The sequence below is a fragment of the Anopheles ziemanni genome, chromosome 2 (genome assembly GCF_943734765.1).
Source record: "Anopheles ziemanni chromosome 2, idAnoZiCoDA_A2_x.2, whole genome shotgun sequence".
Taxonomy (NCBI): Eukaryota; Metazoa; Arthropoda; class Insecta; order Diptera; family Culicidae; genus Anopheles; species Anopheles ziemanni.
In genome coordinates, this window is record NC_080705.1 from 16,202,387 (window position 1) to 16,225,130 (window position 22,744).

The 22,744-nt window shown below is 45.1% G+C and overlaps 3 protein-coding genes across 3 annotated transcripts; all 3 read right to left on the reverse strand.

The window, feature by feature from the left end:
- Window positions 1-4,470: 4,470 nt before the first annotated feature.
- LOC131282269 (protein phosphatase 1B) lies at window positions 4,471-5,703 on the reverse strand. The gene has a single exon (XM_058311686.1). It carries the CDS (start codon window positions 5,650-5,652, stop codon window positions 4,546-4,548), a length of 1,107 nt encoding a protein of 368 aa, XP_058167669.1. The 5' UTR covers window positions 5,653-5,703; the 3' UTR covers window positions 4,471-4,545.
- A 7,217-nt stretch (window positions 5,704-12,920) lies between these two features.
- On the reverse strand, window positions 12,921-18,331 carry LOC131285293 (RING finger and SPRY domain-containing protein 1-like). Its single transcript, XM_058314151.1, has 6 exons — window positions 17,870-18,331; window positions 14,753-15,086; window positions 14,596-14,685; window positions 14,405-14,522; window positions 13,712-14,334; window positions 12,921-13,635 (listed from the first exon to the last, which is right to left on the reverse strand). Exons 1-6 carry the CDS (start codon window positions 18,112-18,114, stop codon window positions 13,348-13,350), a joined length of 1,698 nt encoding a protein of 565 aa, XP_058170134.1. The 5' UTR covers window positions 18,115-18,331; the 3' UTR covers window positions 12,921-13,347.
- Window positions 18,332-20,183: 1,852 nt separating this feature from the next.
- LOC131290518 (RNA-splicing ligase RtcB homolog) lies at window positions 20,184-21,920 on the reverse strand. The gene is made up of 2 exons (XM_058319673.1): window positions 21,591-21,920; window positions 20,184-21,522 (listed from the first exon to the last, which is right to left on the reverse strand). Exons 1-2 carry the CDS (start codon window positions 21,833-21,835, stop codon window positions 20,247-20,249), a joined length of 1,521 nt encoding a protein of 506 aa, XP_058175656.1. The 5' UTR covers window positions 21,836-21,920; the 3' UTR covers window positions 20,184-20,246.
- Between the last annotated feature and the right edge of the window lie 824 nt (window positions 21,921-22,744).

The window sequence follows — 22,744 nt, forward strand, 5'->3', positions numbered from 1 at the left end:
CACTCTTCCTAGGGAAATTAATTTTATCTTTTCCAATCGAATCGTGTCCAGAGATTCGCGCAACGTGCCCACCGTTGCATTGTTCCCCTGGGTCGTTTCCACTAGATCGGTCAATATACGCTCCGTTCGATTCCACTCGTCCTGTGCCATGTTGAGTGCGGTGCGGGTATCAAGTGATCCTTCCAAAGCAAACATGGCAAGACTTTTGATCAGTTCGTTCAGTCGAAGGATAAAATCCGCCGTCACACGAAACGCGTTAATGTCCAAGTGTAGGCCGTTCGAATTCTTTGCTATCGTTGAGTTTCCTTCATCCTGGATCGCATTCGTATGGGTTGGCCCTTTGAAAGTTGAATCACAGCAAGCACTGCCAACCAAAACGAACCAACAAAACGCCACACCAAAAATCGTTACTATTCGATTGTGATCCATGACTTGTTTCACTGTACACCGATTTTCTTTTACGGCTCACGAGATGATTTGCCGAAAGGAACTTTTCGTCTGCCACCAAACGAACGCAGCGAGCCATAAGGTTACTTCCGAAAACATTCAATGTTTCCCAAAATTTCACCATCGTGTTGATTTTTTTTGCTTTTTTTTAGACAATTCTATCAGAGGAGCATAATTTTAGCTTATCACTTGTACCGTTTGGACACATTATTCACACCTTCATTGTAGGGTTATTTACACCAGGGACCGTAGGAACATACAGTTTTGTGATATTCGAGTACACAGACTGAAGAGCCAAAGACGGATTTTCAAACGGTTTCTAGCAATAAAACACCAACTCTATTTTTTTGCTTTCGCTTCATGTACATGTGTGTCTAAGTATGTGTGTTTCTTCTTTATGTTGCTGGTTGTGTTTTCCTTTTTTTTTCTCACCATACTTTTGACTCCATCATAACCCATCGTCACGTGAAGCGGGTTTCGTGTTTGCTGATAAGGGTTGTTAATTTCTCTTTTCCTTCACAAACTTTCCATCTCATTGATCATGTTACATATAGTACGCTTCCTTTCTTTTGATTTCCAGAATGTACTTTTCCTTTCTTGTTTCGGTTACACATTCTGCAAAAAATAGTTTCGTCAAGCTCAGGAGTTTGTTTCCGTTTACTTTAAGTGACTTCTCCCTTTCATACTCTTACTTTCATCAGCTTTCCTATTTGCCTGCCTCCGGTTGTTGTTGTTGTTGTTGTTGTTGTACAGTAAAACATCAAAGTGGGGTATTTACGGATGATATATTCTGCTACGTATACGGTTCTACATCTTGTTTGTGTAGCCCTCGCCGTGAATGTGCCGACCCCTCTTATTTTGATTTACTTTCTCATTGTACCAAAATGTGCACTTTTACAAATTTTTCCCCGAGGACGAGAAAAACAAGGATGCGCATTTCCTCCCTTTGTCTCGGGCATCGAATCCCGGTTTGAAGCGTCCGGGTCGTCATAGCTTGTTTTTCTTTTTGGACTGTGTAGCACGTAATGGAATGGCCCGAGCGTAACTGCCCCTAATATGTATATATGTACGTTTATTGTAATAACTATGCTCATTATTTGGCAGAAAACTTTCATATGCAAGTTTACGCAAGCAACAGTACACACATGGACCAAACTCTAGATGCATATAGGAATCGTTTTTCGTTATCTTTTCATATGCTGATTTTAGTGTCTACCTTCCGTCCAATATGTAACTCACCGTCCTTGAATGATACAATTGTGCTATATTCTAATTCATTGGGCGAGCGTTTCATCCGCCGCTGTTCCTGAACCACGACACATCTAGGACACATCCTGCACTGGAAAGGTGTGCCGATACGCGTCGTGTCGCACCGGGGGGAAGCGTTTTCATTTGTCTCAGTTTTTCCTTCTCGTACCAACGCACATGGAACAACAGCTAAGGACCCCAAAGCATCAGGATCGCTGCTTCTAATGCAATGTTTTCTTACAATGAGGCAATGCATTTAAAGTTAGGGGAGACTGTTTACTTTGTTTAAATTGTCTATACACATCTGTACACATTGGTTGCCAATAATGATTCACTTTTATGTCTAAGACCCTAAGCCCCACCAATCCGCGCTACAATAGAGCTGGATGATGTGTGATTTGCGCCCAAAGTTCCTCCGTCTAATGCTACTCACTCCATGTTTCCCCCGTAAGGGCAAACGCTTTTGGATGGCAACTCCAGATACAGCTCGGCATTGGTAAAACAAGAACATAAAATGTTTGTAAAGTCAAGCCTACGTCACATTTGTCGACACAAACGTTTGTGAGTTGTTCCACGTGACCACCGTGTATGTAGAAACCATGTTAAAGATATAACCTACACCAATGCGGCATTACATCATTTAAAGAAACTAGAACGAGGCGAGAGGGCGGGATGTAATGATATCCTTAGGTTAGAGAAAATAAGAAATAGACAAGGAAAGGGGTGTAGAGAGAGGAAAAAAGAAATCCAAAATAATTTTATCTGAACTGACCAAGTTGGATTCGTTCAACGGTTAAAGTAAAACTCCTCTATTTTGCTGGCATATTTTATATCGATTATTTTATCAGACTGACATAGTCTGAGATTTCTGTGAAATTTGATTCTTTCCCTTCTGTTTGAATGCCTTAACATTTGTTCCTGATCATGTGCCAGTTTGAATAGGAGAACGATTACGATGCGTTCATTTCATTCTGTGGGCAAGAATGCAGTTCATTGCAGTTGATTTAGATCGTATGGAATGTATGTTAGAAGGGTTGTTTTCACCAAAATAATTATAATGTAATCTTCTTTCTCGATACGTTAAGGTACTGGTGATGACCAATTGTTCCTTAGTTCTTTGTCGTCATTTTGTTTACGTTTTTTTTACATCTCCATTTTGTATCATATATCACAAAATTTCTCCTAAAAAAACAAAACACAAACGGCAATCGGGACGAAAATATTGTACGCTGTACGGCGGTGTTTTATATTAGCATTACCATAACACCCGTTAACCCTTCTTGGTTTTTCGCACTTAACAGTTAAGTTGTCTTTTGTTTATTTGAGTGTGTTGTATTTATGTTTTTGCGAGTGTGTCAAATGGGCTCTTCTTCTTTTTTCGTTGGTGCATTGCAGGCTTTCACATTAGCCTCGCGTTGTGCCACATCGAACAAATAATTTGCCATTCTTCCGAGTCTGATAATGGCATGTGTTGAAAATGTGAAACATTTGTGAGCTCCATTCTAGCGCTATCACAACACACATTAGAACCAACTAAACGCTATCCTAACCTTTCTAAATCAAAACGAAACAGAACGTAAGAATGGTACGAGTAACGGGGGGGGAGAATGCGATAGAATCGTTCGAAGGACATTTACAAGGCAGGGTTCGATTAGATCCGTTCTGGAAAGTAAAAGATGCTATACTTCTTGCGGTCATTTTCAGTCCCGTAATGTATGCTTGTAGTTTTGTATAAGACATGTTAATTAATTAATAATAATTAGGATTAATTATATTAATATTCAATTAAATAATCGTTCAATATCGGTTCATTCGACGGTGTTTTTCTTGCTGGTTTGGGTGGATACCCTTTTCTGATAGTGCAGACTCGCGTCGCACTTTTTGCATAACTTTTATCACCATCATTATCCTCATCATTAGTACACATCGATTATGGGGAGGTTTATTTTAAGGTGCTTACGAAAAATGGTACCTGCTGCTGTTGCTCTGTACACTGCATGTATGTATGATGTGTGTCCCGTGCTAACAGTTCCATCCCGACACAGAGTCGCGCTTCGCGTCTTGGCACCCATTTATATATATATTTATATTCGAAGACAAACTAGAATGGTTGTTCCTGTTGTTTGCGGATTCCTTAAAAAAATAATCTATTCACTCCCGGGTCTCTGTTTCTTCCAATTTTTTTTTTCTTTTATGTTTGTCTCCCATTTTAAACAGCAACAATGTTTGTAACACAGCCTTATTAGCTACTCTACTACAATCTCTGTGAATGTTGTGTGAATGTTGTTTTTGTTCGGGATGGTAAAATGTAATGGCTAATAGATTACTGTAGTTCCCTTTCGTCCTTTGGAATTTGCTGAAATTTTCCACGACAATCGACCGACAGAAGAAGAAAAAACAAGAGAAGAAAATACGGCTTCAGTGTGCTGTTTTCTGTTCGGGTTTCGGTTCCTTTGATAGGCATGACTGTGACACCAGACATGGTGGCGCGGGGAGGGATATCACCACACGCGGGAAACATTGCTGGGGGGGTGCAGAATGTATGTACAAAAATCGTAGTTGAAATTGTTGTGGAAAATTACGCGATCTGAAGGGTAAAAACAACCCCGCGAGGGAAACGTTAGCGATCTGGTTCCTTTTTTGTCTTCGCGCTGCCCAATGGATGAGCGAAAGAATTCATAGCTGTAGTTGCGAAGACCAGCGAATTGTCTTTCTTCGTTACGTCTACCATTGACTTTCAACATTTCCAGATCGGTTTCCCACAATCGATCCTCTGTAATTTGTTCTCCTTTAAAGTACGTTAAACTTATCAATAATGCTACTGAAAGCGACCTGCGGGCGAGTGGGCCCCTAATAGTTCCCCAATTCGCACGTATCAGCCAGCTTCGGGTGTAGCTCCTTAAACACGCTCGCTACGAAGGAACACTTGGCATGCAACCCGCCGCCGGGTGGCAGATCCGGAATGTCCTCGCTGGCGAGCTGCTTTAGCAGCTCACCGTACTCGATCTCACTCATTTCGGCCAGGATCGTCTGGATGCGCTGGCGTAGGTGCGCCTCGACCGCTTCCTCACGCCGCTGGGCCTCCTCGCTGGGCGTAGGTGCCCCCGGGAACGCGATGATGATGATACTCATATTGTCGCGGCTGCCCTTGTGCAGACAGGTATCGATCACCTGGTTTGCCACCTCCACCAAGTTATCCGATAGCTGAAAGCGGCTGTGCACGAACTGGCACAGCTCGGCGTTGCTCATCACGTCCCAAACGCCATCGCACGCCAGCACCAGAAACTCGTCGGCCGGATCTCGATCGCGGCAGAAGATCTCCGGTTCGGGTGAGACCAGTTGCTCACACTGCCCGAGCGCCGATACGTTCTTGTAGTCGTAGTCGCCAAGTGCACGGCTTACCGCCAGACTGCCATTCACCCGCTGCACCATCACCGAGCCGCCCGCGTTCTGTATGCGCTCCTTCTCGCCGGGCAGAATCGGCTTGTGGTCCTGCGTGGTGAACACGGGCTGGCCGTGCTGACAGAGGACGGCTCGCGAATCGCCACAGTTGGCCACGTACAGGTGCTGGCTGGAAATGAACGCACACACGGCCGTCGTGCCCGACTTGTCCATGCCGGACGCCAGCTCCGGAATGTCACGCATCGACGCGTCCAGCTGCAGGAAACCGGCGTGTATGCCTCGCGTGATGTCATTGTTGCTGAACTCCGTTGTGCTGATAATACCCTGCAGTAGGTTGGCCGCGCAATGCTTCGCCACGTTGTCACCCGCGTGCCCATCGAACACGGCGAAGTAGTTCCAGTCCTCCAAACGTTCGCCCAGCCCTGTCTTGGCGTGGTACGCGTCCTCCATCTCGCACCGCCAGCCTTGCATTGAGCCGACACCGAAGCGGAGCCCATTGCCCTCGCCATGCTCGTTGTGTTTAGCCGTCATCGGCTTCTCCAAAAAGGCACCCATCTTTCTACTGCCGGCTAGATGTGGCTTACTATGTCAATAACGGACGACGTCCTTCGTCTGCAAGTGGAAAAGAAACCATTAACTTTGTTAGTTGCTCCATCAACCAAGGTAACACTTACTCTCAATCGGAAAAATCCGTACGATGCAAATGTGCCTTTGTGCCAATTCCTATTTGTTTCTCTCCAAATCGCTCGCCAGGGTCAACGATCTGAAAGTAAAGACGAAATAGCATTCAATAACATCGAAACACCACATGTTTGCGGATGATGATAACGCAGGACGGCGTATGGGAAATGCGAGGTTTAGATTAAAAAATCCTCCGCGTCTTCGAAGATGGGTAATTAAGAAAAAGTACAAGCGAATCGACTTTCCCGCGCACCCAGCTTAGGCCACGTTTTTTGCGCGCAACATATCGGCGAAACGGTGGGATACCCGGGGGTGTTCGGGTAATGCCGCGTGGCTTTCGTGCTAAAAATAACCATGATCTCATGGTTTGGTGCGTTTTACTATCGTTTTCTGCTCTTCTTCTTCATACATGTTCACACCTCCGTGAGCGTTTTTTTTTCTCCTCTGCTCCGTGCACATCTAGAATGAGGCCCCCTGAAATTGGGATACGAGCAAGAGATAAGTAAGAGATAGGGGGAAAGATTTGTGGTGGTTATGATCCTAAACCCGCCATCGGCACAATTGCAGGCTCACGGTGGAGCGTCGGCGCGTGTGATAAGTCGATAAGGAATCGATCGAATCCGGTGGGGAAAAGTGAGCGAGCGAGTGGTGGCAAGAATGATAAGAAACAAATGTTTTTTTTTTTTCATGCCCAAACCAATTCCATTATTACATTAGTATTAAACACATGCAGCGAAAAGCTACAAAGGACATCGGACTAACGTTGCCCTTCACTCATTTGTTGAATACTTTAAGGAACTTGTTGGGGACCCAGCTAGAAGATATTCATCACTCTCCAAAACAGCATGAACAATCTCCCAACTTAAAGATATCTTCGAGATCAATGATTCACACATAAATCTAGAATAATCTCCGCTCATCTCCGTTGTTATGTTTCGTCTCGTTAACGTCGTTTTCGTATCGTCGCTTAAGCCCTAACCGGGACGGAATGACCCGTCCTGGTTCCGGTTAAGGTAAAACATTTGTTGACGATTCGCAATATTTCAAAACTTAACTATTCCTAGCAAACACTAATCATAGGACTGTGACAGAATGCACCGATATAAATATGTATGTTTAAGTCAACAAAAAAAGTGTTTAACGTAGGAAGTCACTTACAACCAGGAAAATATTAAAAGGTCATCGATATAAAAACATATTCATATTTCCGATACGCCCTTCCCGCAGTCCCAAATGAAATTATTTGTCCACCGCTCGGCGGCGTGCTACGGTTCGCGTGGCTCATTTGGGCGAAGTGCAGAGGACACGGGATCGGCCCCCGAGCAGCACGCGGGAAGCACATAAAAAGCTTCGGGTTTATGTTTACACACAATTCAATTAAAAATCGCGCGTCTCACTTGTGCATCACTATAAATAGTGTATGGTGTGGTGGTGCTGAACCATCCGTTCTAGGACCGGGAAATTGCTGCTACTCACTTTCCTCTTTCACCCAACGAATCGGCACCCTTGTGGGGACCACCGACCCCTGCATATGCGGTATAGCACACCAATTGCCATCCATTGTTAAATAATTTAAAAAAGATTATTTTTAAATTGCCTTGCGTACCCGCGAACATATTCGCAACCGATTTATAGGTGCAAACAGTAAACCCCGCCGTGACCCCACGTCGTTGCCATGTCCGTTTCCAATCTCTGTTCGTTTCCTTACAATTACAATAGCATGCCCTTATACCATGCTTGTAAGCAAACTAACTAAATTGCCCGTCGAACGAAGGCAAATGCACACAAATAAAGGCATTCCTAGATTGCTTTCCACATCGATTCGACCCTGGGAGCCAACGATTTTTCTCCAGAAGATGTCAATGTGTGGCGGTGAAACGGATTATCCTTGCTATTTATTGCACATCTTCGACACGCCACGACATGATGATGGCTCGAGCCCGCTGATATCCCGACCAAGGCTTTTAATCCAGTGAACTGCTTGTCCTATTCGATGCTCGAGGATCTGGGAGCAATGCAATAAAAAAAGGACATAATTTCACACCGCCACCATGCGATGGATCTCCGTTTGCTGGCTGCTGATGGCTGATAATGTCAGAGGCTTCCACCACAGTCCTGTTTAGAGGACACTTCCCACCGTACGTGCGTTCCCGGGCAATGAATCAATGATCCTGCTGCTGACCGGCTGCATGAATGAATTGTCACTCTCGTCATGCATGTCCCGATGTGACCTACATTTCGGCTCCTTCGGTCTATCAATGAAAAGTTTTACCCAGTCATCCCCGCGCATCGTTTCCAAGAGGTGCAAGTGCACTTTTGCTGTCTCTGGCACACATCATCATCATCATAATCATCAACCGGTACTGAATGACGTTATTTCAAGCTGGGGGAAAAAACAACAAAAAATTTCGACTTCGAAATGTGGAATGGTTTTAATTGAATTTACACCCCAGTGTGGTTTAGTTCAGTTTTCGCTGATGTTCGATGACTTCAGTACTCAAAGTGGATAAAAAGAAATATTATGGACCCGATAAATTCATACAGTCCTTATTCTGTTAAACAAAGCTAATTTTGTACACTATGACAACGCTACCTTGAATGCACTTTGTCACGAAAAATTCTACCACCTCTTGGCGGTTCCGGTGAGTCACGGCAATATACTACGACGCTGATGGTGCACTTCCGCGCCCCGTGTGAGGGAGAAAGAAAGGGGTCAACTAAACAAAGTTGTTTCTGTCGGAAAAATTCGTGTAACAACCGAAGCGTCAAGGGGTCTAAGGGAGAAGAAAGGATTCAAGGGTGGCTCACGGTGTGGGCCGGGAAAGGATTGTGGCCATGATGATGATGGGAAAACCATTCACTCACGGACGGCACGAATCGAACCTCCTTCTCCCCGTAGTGCACGGAAAGCTATTGAATTGCTCGAATCGGTTGTTATGGTTCCGAAATAAACCCCCACCGTGACCTCTTCTCTAAAACGTTTCCATTCCCCGCTGGTTTATTGTTCCTACGCTGGCGAGCGCGTAGATTTCGCTGTTCCGCCAGTGTTTAGAAATAAACAAAGTTCTCTCGCTCTAGGGGTCATCGCCACCATCTTATTTGAACACGGATTGCACATCAAAGTAGGTGAGCTTGTAGCTTACGATGGCCTACTGAGATGCAACAAAATCATGCTTAGGTTTCGATACAAAAAAACAGAACAGCTGAGCAGAACAAGACTCGGAGTAAATGTCCAAATGGCATTGGCGTCGATGATTAAATGGCGTTGCCCCACCGATTGCCGGCTATCGTTACATCCAGCGTACGTTATCCAGGGAAAGGATAATAACTGCCAGTGATACATATCAAACCGAGCGTGATTCATAAGGACAGCAACCAATCGATCGTTTCGTGGGGTATACTTTCAAGGCGCCGGGATTGCAATCACCCGCACGACATGTTTCTCATCGGTAGTCCTTCAAAAGGGGCCGCCTTCTCGTCGCTTCGTCAGACTTACTTATGTATAGACAAACGCCTTCGGTTAGGTTTGCTGCAACTCCACAAGGCCCACTGGATAGGCCGCTGCACCGCACCGTTCCTTCCAATTATTGTACTGCTGGCGTAGTTGCACGGGTGCTTATGGTTGTCCCGTTTGGTGCCAACGATTTGGCAAAACAAACAAGATCTTCTGAGCCCTTCAAACACATCCGGAACGTGCTTCCTCCAAATCCCGATGGTTTCCCTAAAAACGGTGATTGGTTAGGTTCGCGCGCTGACAGATTTACTATTGCTTCTTTGACAGGGACTGCTGGCACACCACAAATTCACATTTACAACATGAGGATTGTTATCGTCGTCGTCGTCTTCACCATTGATAACGTGGGCTTTGGCGAGCTTTTTAGGTTAACGTCGTTCCTTACAATGCACTACACACTACTTCTCTGGCTATCGATAGGGTCTGACGATCTCCGTAATTGCTCGCTCGTTAAGTTTGACCCCAAGAGGCAACAGCACAACACAACACACCACGGTCGCCTTCTTTGCTACAATTACAATACTCTGTCACAGCGGTTACGTACACTACACAACAACAACATGGATAAAACAAAAAAAAGAATAACACAGGACACCGAATGCACGGTACACTACGCTCGATTCATCTCATAAGCGTCACAGTCCTTCGTCCTTGCTCAACACTATGCATCGAGTGATTGCGTAGCCGAACTGACAAACTTTATCACACAACTTGTGCTCACACACACAAACAGTAAGTGCCCTGCCGAGTGGCTGTTACATCAAGTTTTGGTCTGATAAGTTTACGTTACTTAGTTTATATTCCGGTTAAACACTTGTTGTTGTGGGTTTGTGCTTTTTCTTCTTGAGCCACTGTCACTTTACGATGTTTTATACAATCGTGTTCCACCCAAACGAGCTGTTCGAGTCACTGTTCCGACGTGGATAGATTGTTACCTCCAACATCGGCTTTGTTGCTGCATAACGGATGGGAGTATGGATGCTGCCCGTCCGAGATCACATGGGCTACAGATAGAGTTTTAAACGATTTTGCTCCCGAGGCGTACGCAACCTCTGCCTGGAGTAGAATTGCTGGGTTTTGTCACCTTTGTTCCTCCCAGTTTCAACAAGCCAAACGAGGCCGGCTGCCGAATGATACACACTTCATTTGCTGGACGATGGCCACTGAAGATTGGCGGTGGCAAATTTGCGGAGTCGCTTCGAACCAAGAACGGAGGCTGAAAGGCTCCGGTTGCGGTTGCGGTGCGTACACTTTTCTTTTTCGATTTGCAAAAGGCGACGCATCAATTGTCAATCGATTTTCCTTCCTCCGTTGTAGCGAATATCCACCGTCCGAAAGCTTGATACCTGCACGTGCAGCAAAGATCTGCAAACGAACAAAATTTTAAGTTCTAAAACTAGAAGTCCGCAGGACGAACATAGTATACGCTGAGAAATGTCGTTCGGGTACGCTTTTGTCGCCGCCAAAATCGCGAGCTACGAAGAAACGCTTTTTCCCATCACATCGCACTAGTGTTGGCAGAATCGGGATTCGGAAGATTCGAAGATTCGATCCCTAGAGGGATTCCAAAGATTCGAATCCCATTTGACGGATTCTATAGATTCGAATCCCATCTGACAGATTCTAACCGCGTGACCACATTAGGCGTACCATACCAAAAACTTGGTACGGTCGAGTGACAGCGTACCAGAGCCGATGGTGCGCTAGAAAGAGAGAAAAAACGGTTTTTACCACCTGGGCCGCACCAGTTTTTTGGTATGGTACGCCTAATGTAGTCACGCGGTAAAGATTTTTTGGACAAAGGCCCGCATGCGGCCCACGAGACCCTCTCCTCCTTGGGTAAATGTGGCCTAACGCTACGGTTATTCCACCCAATGCGGCACGCGTTAAAAAAAAAAGTTTGGAGACCCCTGGTCTATTCATTAACCGTGGGCTTGGGACTCGATTTGATTCGATTCTGACTTAATCCTAAACTGTTTGAATCGACACACAATGATTTGAGTCGAATTAGTCACATAACTATTCGATCTAGAGACAATGTACAGTCGATATCCGACTTACGCGGATAATGGGGACCAGAGAAATCCGCGTATCTCAAACATTGCTTGACACATAGGTTATACTAGGAGTTAAGAGATCGAGTTCTTGTGTACATGTATCATAGCCCAAATCATACCCAATCTACTGTCAAATTTATCTTTTATCTTTTATTTATATTGTCGGATATCTACTGTACATAATTTAACACAATGCTTGATGGCTTGATGAACATATTTCGTCAAACCTGTTGGGTCCGTTCCAAACACATCGAACCTAGCCCAGGATAACCGAAACCTTTTCGTGTCTATAGACAGGGGTAGGGGAGTTCAGCGGGCAGCAAATTCAAATGATCAGTGAACCATCGATGGCAATAGAAATTGAGACAAAATTGCAAATTCATATGGGACTACCTGGAGACTATAGCATCATTTGGATTCTGTGAATCGAAACCATAAAATTGATTGTATTTTGTAATCTCATTTTATTGTTTCTTTGACGCATCAAGATGAAGAGCGAATCGAAGGAACGGTAAATGTTTCCACTTGAATTTAGTATCCAACGGAATGAAAGGAAACCTTTACAAAGCGGCTTTTCAAAAGAAATAATTTCTCATTTGTATGCCACTGCACACACTTTAGAGCTGCACATAAATTAACAACATTTATGCGAGGTAAAATGTAATCTATCACTAGTGTACAAGCGTGGAAAAATTACTCGGATAAGTAAGATGTCGGATGCGGAATCGGGGAAAAAAATTAAAGAACATCAATTTCTTCTCTCATATATTTTTGTTGTGTTTTGTCTCTTCTTACGCCCAACGTATAAATTTTTCCACTTTCAATGATTACATATGGTTTGCTACTATTTACATATGGTCTATTTTTGCGCGTACAAAAATATATCAGTCGTATTTTGTTACTCTACTCACAATCGGTCCTCCTTTGCTACATCATTTCACGCGTGCCTGATGCATCGGACTAAATCCTTTTAATGCTACTAAATCCTTTTACATTCAAATCCATTTTTCTTTAGCCAACGGCCAGTGCCTGCAACATTAGACAATCTATCAATCTAGATGGTGTAGGCCGTGCAAAAGTTACTAGCTGAAAAATTGTGCGCAACTCGTCAAACTGAGTGTGCACATCGACCACTAGGCTGTCGCTCGGCACAAACTAACATGTGCACGGTAGAAACTTATGAACCTGGTCTGTTCGGTGATACGTTTTCGTTCAGAAATGTACAAACATGGAAAATCTTTCTAAGAAAACGACAGACAATTGGCCGCAAAAACGGGCCAAACAAAACTCAACAGTAACCGACGTAGATTTGGACAATATTGATATTAGTAGAAAAATAGAACGTTGCTGCATATGATATCGTTTCTTAAACCTAGTTTAACAGACTAACGAGTTCGTTTCTCCTCGCATCGCGTTACGACGTGCGTTATTTTTACGTACTTTGATTGTTACACACGACTCAATAGCTCTTGCATCCGTATTGTCATCGATGTATGGAAATATAAGGGTAAAATATGTATCTAAAACGAAACTGTAAGGTTTATACGCGCGCAAACTGCGCTACCTTAAAACAAAAAAACTACAACAATCGATAAATGGCGCTTTCTCTCTCTAGTTCAATTCAACGGTGTTCGGAAGACGTCCCGGAAACGACACGGCAAGAGGCTAGAAACCGAGCGACGGAAGTAGTAATACCAAACGTACAAGAAACGGACTTACTATAAGTACATAAATGTTGCATTTGCTGTTTTGTTCCCTGCGATGGCCATAACGAGGTCGAGAGAAACTCAACGGTAATGTTGAGACGACGTGCGTTCTATTAGTTCTCTTCTTCTCTACAGAGTTTAGTATCACAATTGGCTACCTTGCCAGTACTACCAGAAACGGGAAGAAGCGAGGGTATTTTTGTAAGGAAATAAAATCCATCTTAATATATGCCGATTTGTGACACGAAAAATCGTGAAAAAGATACATTTACTCGAAAGAGTAGTCGCTGTCCTATTGGTTCACTATAGGTGCCGACGGCTCTTCCATTTGCTTCGGTTCCGCTTCCTCCGAGTGCGGGCTGGCATCGGGGGCTACTTCCTCCTCCTGCACCGTGCTGATGATTTCCGCCCGGCACATCGGACAAAACTGCAGTAGGGCAGCACAGTTCGTGCAGAAACCCCGATGCTTGCACGGTTCTATCCGCACGGTCGCCTTCATGTCGAAGCAAAGCGTACAGGAGTCTTCGCGGACACTCAGCTTGCGCAGCTGCTCCAGAAAGAGATGGCGTGGTAGTACGACCTGTGAATGAACGGAAGAAATAGATTGAAAGCGATGCCCAAAGGAATTCCGGATATCTCCGGCGGGAGTCTCCGACCTTATCTTGCTCGCTAAGCACCGCATGATCGTTAAAACTCTTGAACGGTCGACCCTTCGGTGGGTAGATGAACGGTAGCGAACCAAAGTTGAAGCGACACTGCTGGAATGACATAAACGAGGCGGCCGCAAAGAACCCATCCAGGGGACCGGCGGAATCGAACAGTTGCGTCAGCACTTCACCTTCGACCCCGTCCAGGCTGAAGATCACCTGGCGTGTATCGAGATCCAGCAGGCAACCGAGCACTGACCCACCCGTCCAGATGTGTAGATTGTGCTGCATTGATCGCGCCTTGTGCCAGATCAGCTTCCGGCAGCCGTCGAACGCGATCGAGTACGCGTCATCACCGATACCGTAGCCCTCGTGGCTAAGGAAGTTCGAGTCCTTCGTCGCCCAGCCGATCTGCATCACGCCCGGCGTGATGATCTCCACCTCGTAGTACCAGCAGCCCGCGTTGACCTGGTACGTGCAGCGGACACTCTCGAACGAGTAAGCGTCACAGCGCGCTTCCAGCCCATCGGCGGAGATCTTCAGGTACTCGCTCACGTCCCGCGTGTTCAACATCACGTTCACGTTGCTAAGGTCGGCCACCTCGTACGAGTACCCGCGACCTTCAATGAGGACTGCAAAAAAAAAAAAAATAGATTAGATATTGCGTCAAAAATGTCCCTTAAAGAAGATCCTATTCCTTACAATAGTTATCCAGACACCATTCGGCACAAAAGCCAACCTGGCGCAGCGTATAGTCGTTGCTCGAAGTGTGTCTTTCTAGGCGCGTGAGCGGGTTTTCAGGATACAGTGCCAGTTTCCGCTACAAAAAAATAATATAAAAATGGTCATTTCCATGACATAATGACATTTCAATAAGATTAATTCCGACCTACCCTAATTGTAACCTTATTTTCACTCGTTTGAGCAAACTTCTCCAAAGCAATCAACGAAAACAGCATCACATCCGGATGGATCCCTTCGTCCTGGGCACGAAAAAAAAGGAAGAAATCTTATCAAAAGAAACTAACAACCGAACCGATCAAAACTTACCAAGTTTCCGAGCAAATAGCCAAGTGTTACATCCGACAGGACGGAGATGCTGCACGGGCCGGCGAGCCGCTCCGCCAGAAAGCCCAATATGACGCACATGTTGCGTTCGCGCTTCGGCGTCCGCCGTATCGAACGCGTGATCATGTCGGCCACCTTGAGCACGGAGTCCTTCGACGGTAGCGGGCTGTCGTCGAGCAGTAGCGTTATGACGCTCGGCCCCATCGGGTTATCGAGCGGTACGACGCGAATGAGTGACTTGACCAGCTGTATCCAGCCGGTCGGTTTGTCGGTGATATCGTGTAGCAACACCATCGAGTTTGGTGTTTCCGGTTCACTGGCAAGAAGATAAAGGGTGGAAACGTTTATGAATATTGCATATTTTATCCGAAACAGTGGATTTAAAATATAATCACAAATTCAATGTATCCTAACGTACAGTTCTATTAGTCATTAGTTTCTCTTGACGGAAGTCCACATGTGAAATAAGATAAAACCTCAAACCAACAACAATCGCGTTGGTCGAAAATCGTGTAGTTCCATGAGAGTGAATATTGTTTTCAGCCGTGAGTACAATTTTGGGCACGCTTCGGGTTTGCGCTTGCAAGCAACACCTCGGTTAATCTGCTTTATCAACAGGCGACGGGTTGACAAAACGGTGACTAACCCGTAGGCAGTGTGGGAAGAAGCGTAAAATCTGTGTGTGTTGTCACACTGTTGTCCAACACGTTTGTTGGCCTCACCATGGTCAGTACTCACGCGAATCAGGTGCGAGGATTAGGAAAGTAATTCCAACCAACCGATAGGATTTTATAAAATAAAAAGACAAGATAAGCAACTTCTTGTTGTTCTGCAAACCTTCCAATATTACAATTTGGATATACCTACAGGTGGTACATCAACATATCGACAAATATTACAAACCGGCGCCAGAATAAAAATAATTAAAACATAGATTAAGTACATGATTATTCTGTTAACAGAAGCAAACATAAATTTAAAACTATTACGAACGCCTTAAACATGACTGTTACGTGTTCTGTAAATAGATGCATTCCAAGGAACTACGAAACATTATTTTCGTTGAGAATATTTTTATGACCGATTGTGCTCAGGTCGCCATAAAAAGGAACATGACGAGATGACAACCCCCTGCTGCTGGAGGATGACACAAATGGAAGGTTTTTCGCGGCCTTAGCAGCGAGTGCGAGAACGAATGTGTGTCATGCCGTATTCACTCCCAGCGTGGCCCCAATTCTCCGACCGTCACTCTGCTCTTAGTGTCAAGCATGTGCCTGCCCTACCGGTGCCTTTTTGGGCCTACAATATCTGTAAGTTCTAACCCCCAGCCCCATATTTGACGTGATTCCCCAGAACGCGACTCAAGAACCCCCGGCCCGTTGTCGAGTTAGTGGCTCCGAAGTTCTGTGACGAAGGCAGAGCACTATCGAGGCCGGGGGGCCTGGGGATGGGTGTCCGAAAGGGAACGTTTCGTGTGGAAATTAATTAGGTCTCCACGGGACAACGGGGTGCGTTTGCTGCGCGGCGCAGCAGGTTTTGCCATGACCCCCACTCGGCTTTCAGCGTTTTTCCGTGCTGTCGTAACATACAAAACAAAGTTCCACTTTTCCATGCCGGTAAGGTGTTTTACGTGTCGTTTCGGACGCCGGGGCTGGATGACGGTTTTCCTGCCATCAATGGAAGGCATGTTCCGCATAGCTTTCTGGTCCATAATTTGAAAATGGTTGACGCATAAGGAAAATTTTGCCAAGGAAATAAAACCCTAGCGACATGGGAATTAACGCAAGAGCAATTTAACAATTTTCAAACAATTTAACAAACGACCGCACAATCTTAACAACTGGACCGATATATGCTTATCAAGTCGTGGCGTATCGTCCGTTGAGTATGCGACGTCATGTTCCATCGCAAGATGGATTCAACGTTAGTCATCCTTAGAACGTGAATTCTAAACCAACTGGAACAACGAAAAATCCCATATTGAAGCTAGTAAACGCAGGTCCGAGATTAAGATAATGCTTGGGCTTTTGCTTTCCGCATTGCGGACTCCGTTTAGAGTTCAGTTCACCATTCGTGGAATTAGGATGTATTTCATGCTTCACCAGTTTCGTTGTGAATTAAGTAGCAGTAAGGTGGAGAAAAGAAAATCAATTTATGAAATCGAAATTTGTTTTCCAGTGGGTCGGGTGGACGTGTTCAATATGATGTTGCGATTACGGCATACCTAGCAAAATAATGAATACATTTAACTACGCAATGAAGTCTATGAGAAATTGATTTTACCGGTTCAGCTCTTGCACCGTTTAATCTATGCAGCAAAACTCGCCATTCGAGCACAAATATATCTGTTACATTTTAACTTATCAAACTCAATTATCGTAATTTGCAAACCTCTTGATAATCTCTTGACTAGTTTGGGGGACAAATCGATTTACTGTTATTTTGGAATCACCGATTAATTTTCCTATTCTTATCAATCGTTTAAAACCGACAAGGCTTAAGTGAGTAAAGCGGTGCGGGTTTTTGCGTTCAAAATAAATAAAATTGGATAGTGATACACCTTCAGCACAAAATCATAAATTGACCGGCAATGACCGGTACCCGGCCATCAGATCCGACGTACGCAATGATTCTTGTAAAAAAAAGCAAGTTAGCGTAAAATAAACCAAAACAACACTGCCTCCCAACGGTCATAGGTATTAATCACCACACTCCTCTTTCTCTCTCACTGTTAAAGCTATGTAAGGGGGGTTAAATGCAGGTGCGTAAATGAGTAACCCTTAAACCATTAGCCCCGTATGACGATTGAACACCTCTGCTGTGGTGGCGGAGGAAATTCTCGTCTCAAACTCAAACAAACTGCTTCCATCCGCTGCGATCGATCGGCCGAGGAGCAGGGGACGATGCCCCGGGGGCCATTCGATAATTATACTAATTTATGGCCCAGTGCCAACTCTTTCTCTTCCGACCCTTCGAATTCCGGTTTCCTCCCGCTGACAGTGAGAAACCACAACCTTTCGGTCATTTTTATGACGACGGTGGCGGCGTTTGCTCGCAGCAGCTCGTGCGTCGGGAGTCGGTATTGGAGGTCAAACTTACTTGTCCACGATGGTGCCGATTATCTCGAGCGTTTCCTTGACCAGCTCGTCGACGGTGTCGGAAAGGGAAGCTGCCTGCCGATCCGATCGGGAGCAGTTGCGTACGTGCGTTCCTCCGTTGGGTCCGCCGGAGTTTCCGCTTCCGGCCAGCCGTCCCGTGTCGCTGCCATTGCCCACGTACGAGTCGCGACTGCTGTCGTCGATGAATCCTTCCTCGACCTTGTCCTTGCACAGGCACACACCCATGGTTGGTGGGACCGCCCCGGAACTAAGGGAACCTACTATGGATGGTGAAAACGGTGGGCCCACAAGTGTGTGGCCTGATGACGTACTGAGTGATACCGGATGTAGATGCCGGACGGGGATGCCGCTAATGTCGACTGTTATGTAGCAAAATTGATCATTGTGTGGCCTACTGTGGCTAGGCCAGTGTGTTCTTTTCCGTAGGACTTTTTCACTCCACAAATGGCCAGCAGCTTTATTACTTTTATATATACTTTTCTCACCTTCGTATGCACACTCGAGAAACGGAAAACGGCCCACACGGTTCCCGGTAATTTCACTTTCCACCTCACTTATCCACGTAACGGTGAAACAATTTTATTCGTCTGCAATAAAACTGCTCCTAACGGCCTCACTAGAAAGATGCAGATACGTGTAAATTAGGAATGAGATAACGAGCATGGTTACACGCAGCACAGCCTTCTTTCGTCACTTGGCCCAGGGTGGATTAACTTCATCATCTTCATCATAGTAGTCACCGCTGTGCTTATTGTGGCAAATAAACGTAAACACACGATCCCTTGCAAGAACGAAGATTGAACCGGGATGGGATTGTCCTTCGCACGGTACTTAGGAATCGGGATTCGATTACGATCGCTTACTGTGCGGCATTCCTATAGTTGTTCCGCGCGCCAGGCTCCCCACTCACCACACAGGAGTCGAAAGCTTTTTGTTCGTTGCCGTCGACTGCCAAGAATATCCATTGACTTAAGATCCTCCGATCGACATTTACTTAAGGGGCAGCGGCGACGGTGGCGACGATGATGACAATGTTTTCAATCACACCTATTTCGCGACACGGAAACTCGTGGTGATGAAACGAACCTTCATCCAACATCAACCGGACGTGCGGGAAGGGAAGTCAACTTGTCCACTTCAGACGATTCGTTTGCCTGAGCCCTCGTAGCTGGTTGATAAGGGAATCAACGAAACCCAAAGGCAAATGCGTGCCGTAGCGCAGCCAGCAGCAGGCTTAGTTAGGCGAATGAGGACACACTGCTGGTACTGGGTCTGAACGAAAAATTGTGCACCGTTGATTGCGTTGATTTGGGCTCACCAGAACATTTCAGGTAGAGCTGTTTTGCGGATTAAAAGCAATATTCTCGGGGCCACACTTTGTGCACTGACACTTTTACCTGAAAATCGCGAAGCAAACACTACAAAAAGCTTTAACGAACTGAATTGTTACACTATTTTACGTTAGCCCGTGCTCCATTATTTTCATCCTCCAGTTGCATATAAGGGCCAGAGATGAATCAACAACAGAACTGTCAGCGTGTCTGCTTATTTCGACCAAAGTGAATCAACAGACGAGGTGGGCTCATCTCCGAAAATTCGCCTTAATTTCGGTAGAAAAATAAAGACAAAGTTTGACAATCGCTCTTAGTTTTATTTGAGTGTTATATTTGCCGGGTTTTGTTATTTTACTAAAGTTGTTGTTATTTTTAATAGTAAGGAACATGCTATTCGTGTTGAGCTATGTAAAAATTAATTGAGGTGAGGTGGTTGAGCTCACCTTTCTAGGGACCCACCTTGGTTTCGCCCGTTACAAGGCACCATATACCAACAGGTAAATCTTCATTCTTGTTTTGACAGTAAGCAACGATTAAAAAGTTTTGCGTAAATGACCAGTTTCAAGCGAAAAATTCCTTATAAAATTATTTTTTTAAATTCTCAAATGAACATGTTTATGTATTCTATAAATAAACTAAAGCAACTGGTACGATTGCTCTATGAAGTTAGCTGTTTATGGGGTATGACATTTTATGTACATTACCCATGTAAATGTAGTTACAAACTTACTGAAAAATTAGCTTTTTTCGTTTTCAAATCAGCCGAGAAAGCCATATTTTCGAAAGACCTACGTTGCTGTCTACCAACTTGGTTAATTAAAAAAACTTCCCGATCCTCATTCAACCATTCAAATCATTCCATCAATGAAATCCGCTGAAATCTTCAAGCCATTAGTAGGAAACTAGAAAAGTGTAATGCAATCGCCGAACGATTTTGTATACATTTTTTATTTAGTACAATAAGATGAAAACATATTTATTATTACAAAAATCAATATTCACAGTGAGCAAAGAAAGACAAAACTAGCCTTTTATTACGGCAATAGGACGAAGTTTGATGGCTTTGTTGCTAATGCCGACATCATGACATGTCTGAACTACATCGCGTACATCTTTGTACGAGTCTGGTGCTTCCTCTTGAACCAGTTTCGGTGATGCAACTCGAATTGAAATACCCTTCTCCTCTAAATCGCGCAAAACGTCCTTATAGTCTAGGTTGCGGCGAGACTTAGCGCGCGATAAACTGCGACCAGCACCGTGGCACGTTGAGCCAAACGTTTCGACCATTCCGGTCTCGGTTCCGGTCAGCACGAAGCTGCATGTCCCCATCGAACCCCCGACCAGCACCGGCTGGCCAGTGAGTTGATAGTCCACCGGAATCAACGGATGATGCGGAGGAAAAGCACGTGTTGATCCTTTCCTGTGCACCAACAGTTGCTTCGGCCGTCCGTCCACCATGTGCTCTTCCATTTTGGCAACGTTGTGCGACACGTCGTAGATAACGTGCATATCTAGATCGTCGGGGGTGGTGTTGAACTGCTTTGCAAATGCCTGTCGCGTAAGGAATGTCATCGAGCTTCGGTTTACCCAGGCAAAGTTGGCCGCTGCGGACATGGCTTTCAGGTAGTTTTGACCTTCCGGGCTGTTGATGCGCGCACAAGCCAACTGCCGGTCATTCGTTTCGATTTTGTCCCGCTTCATGGCCTTTTCCATTTCGACCAGCGCATCGGTAGCAACTTGATGACCAAAACCACGGCTACCGGAATGAATCATCACACAAATCTGTCCCAGCTCCTCGATGCCCATTTTACTAGCGGCGTATTTGTCGTAGATTTCTTCCACCACTTGAATTTCCGCATAATGATTACCGGCACCGAGCGTACCGAGCTGCGGGAGCCCACGCTTCTTTGCCCTTAGGCTAACCTTGCTCGGGTCGGCATTCAGCATTCGTCCGTATTCTTCGCAATGTTCCTTATCTTCCGCCCAAACATAACCTTCGCGCAGTGACCAATCCATGCCCATCTCGAGGGCCTCCTCTAAATCGTGTGCGTTCATCGGGATGATACCTTTCGAGCCGACACCAACCGGAATGTGATCGAAAAGGCTCTGGGCCAGTTGCTCCTTGACCGGCTTCACATCTTTTTCGAACAGGTTCGTACGAAGCAGACGTACACCGCAATTGATATCAAATCCGACACCACCGGGGGATACGATGGAGTTGGGATCACTCATATCAAAGGCGGCCATATTACCAATAGCAAACCCGTATCCGGAGTGAATATCCGGCAGTCCCACCGATCTGAAAAGATGTACCATCCCAAATGAGTCAGCGTTCATGTTGCGTGTCAAAACAAATGGCAAACCTACCGTCCAACGATTCCCGGCAAGGCGGCGACGTTGGCGATTTGTTTCACTCCCGGGAGAAATCCTCCGGTCATACCGGGTCGGCACGCATTGCGGAGTTCGTCGAACATTAACTTTTCCAGCCGACTGTTGGCGTAGAATACGCCATCAACGTTCATGTTGGGTTGGAAGCCCTTTTTGATCAGAAAACTGTTTGGCGATAGGCGTTCAATATACTTCATCTCTTCGTTATACTCTCGGACGACCATTTTGGAAACGTACAATAACTAGCTGCTGATAAATTAATCACAAATATCACTTCTCTATGCTAATCTTGCACGATTGTGCGAAATGTTGCTTTGTTTTTGCGGTGAAAAAAATGTCCAAACCGGCATCGACAACGAGTGAGCAAGAAAAGTGACAGTAGAGTTGCTCAATTCTCGAACGGTCGCGTGGCGTCAAATTTGAAACTGAGTCCAGCGAGGAAAACTTGATCAAATTGAATAGAAGAACAAGGTTTCAAAGAAATTTAATTAGCTTTAACCGCTTTGGTGTATTCCTTTCTTAGATTTCCAATTAGTTTAATCAGTTTAATAGCAAACTAATGCAAATTAGAATCAATCGTTACCCCTCGTTATCGACAACGATCATCAACGATATCAGTTATCACTTTGTTTACGAACAATATGTTGATGTCAAGTGTTGCGAAGCAAACTATAATCGTTTCGCGATGCTGCTCAATCGTAAGTGAATTTATAGAATATTTTGCTTGCTTGTTCAACAAGTAAACTATGGTTTGCAACATTTGAAAATCAAACAGGATTTCTATTCCCGCATCTATCCCTCGATGCGATAACGAGTTGTTGACAACAGTCCTAAGTGCTGTGTTTTTAACCAGTTGTGATAGGCGAGAAATATTGCATTGGGTACTTTGCAAGGCCAAAGTCCGGCCAGTTGCCATATGCAGCAGCATTGATTTGATTCTGAAAACAGTGCAAAGTGGGCGGAGAGTACGGATTTTCGGTGCCGAAAATGTTGTCCCACAAGAAACAAAAAAGTGTACAGCAACTGCACCGCCGCCTCCTCGCAAGTGGGCAAGTGCGCTCGGCGTTGGTCCTTGAACGATTCCCCAAAATAGTTGCTGTGATGTAGGCGAACACAAAATGGGGCCACCGGCC

Coding starts and splice junctions, on each gene's coding strand:
- LOC131282269 (XM_058311686.1), bottom strand. CDS start 5,652: ATGGGTGCCTTTTTGGAGAAGCCGATGACGGCTAAACACAACGAGCAT.
- LOC131285293 (XM_058314151.1), bottom strand. CDS start 18,114: ATGGGTGTGTGCCTGTGCAAGGACAAGGTCGAGGAAGGATTCATCGAC. Junction 14,686..14,752: donor GCTATTTGCTCGGAAACTTG/GTAAGTTTTGAT, acceptor TTTCGTGCCCAG/GACGAAGGGATCCATCCGGA. Junction 13,636..13,711: donor TGCTTAGCGAGCAAGATAAG/GTCGGAGACTCC, acceptor GTTCATTCACAG/GTCGTACTACCACGCCATCT.
- LOC131290518 (XM_058319673.1), bottom strand. CDS start 21,835: ATGGTCGTCCGAGAGTATAACGAAGAGATGAAGTATATTGAACGCCTA. Junction 21,523..21,590: donor TTGCCGGGAATCGTTGGACG/GTAGGTTTGCCA, acceptor ACATCTTTTCAG/ATCGGTGGGACTGCCGGATA.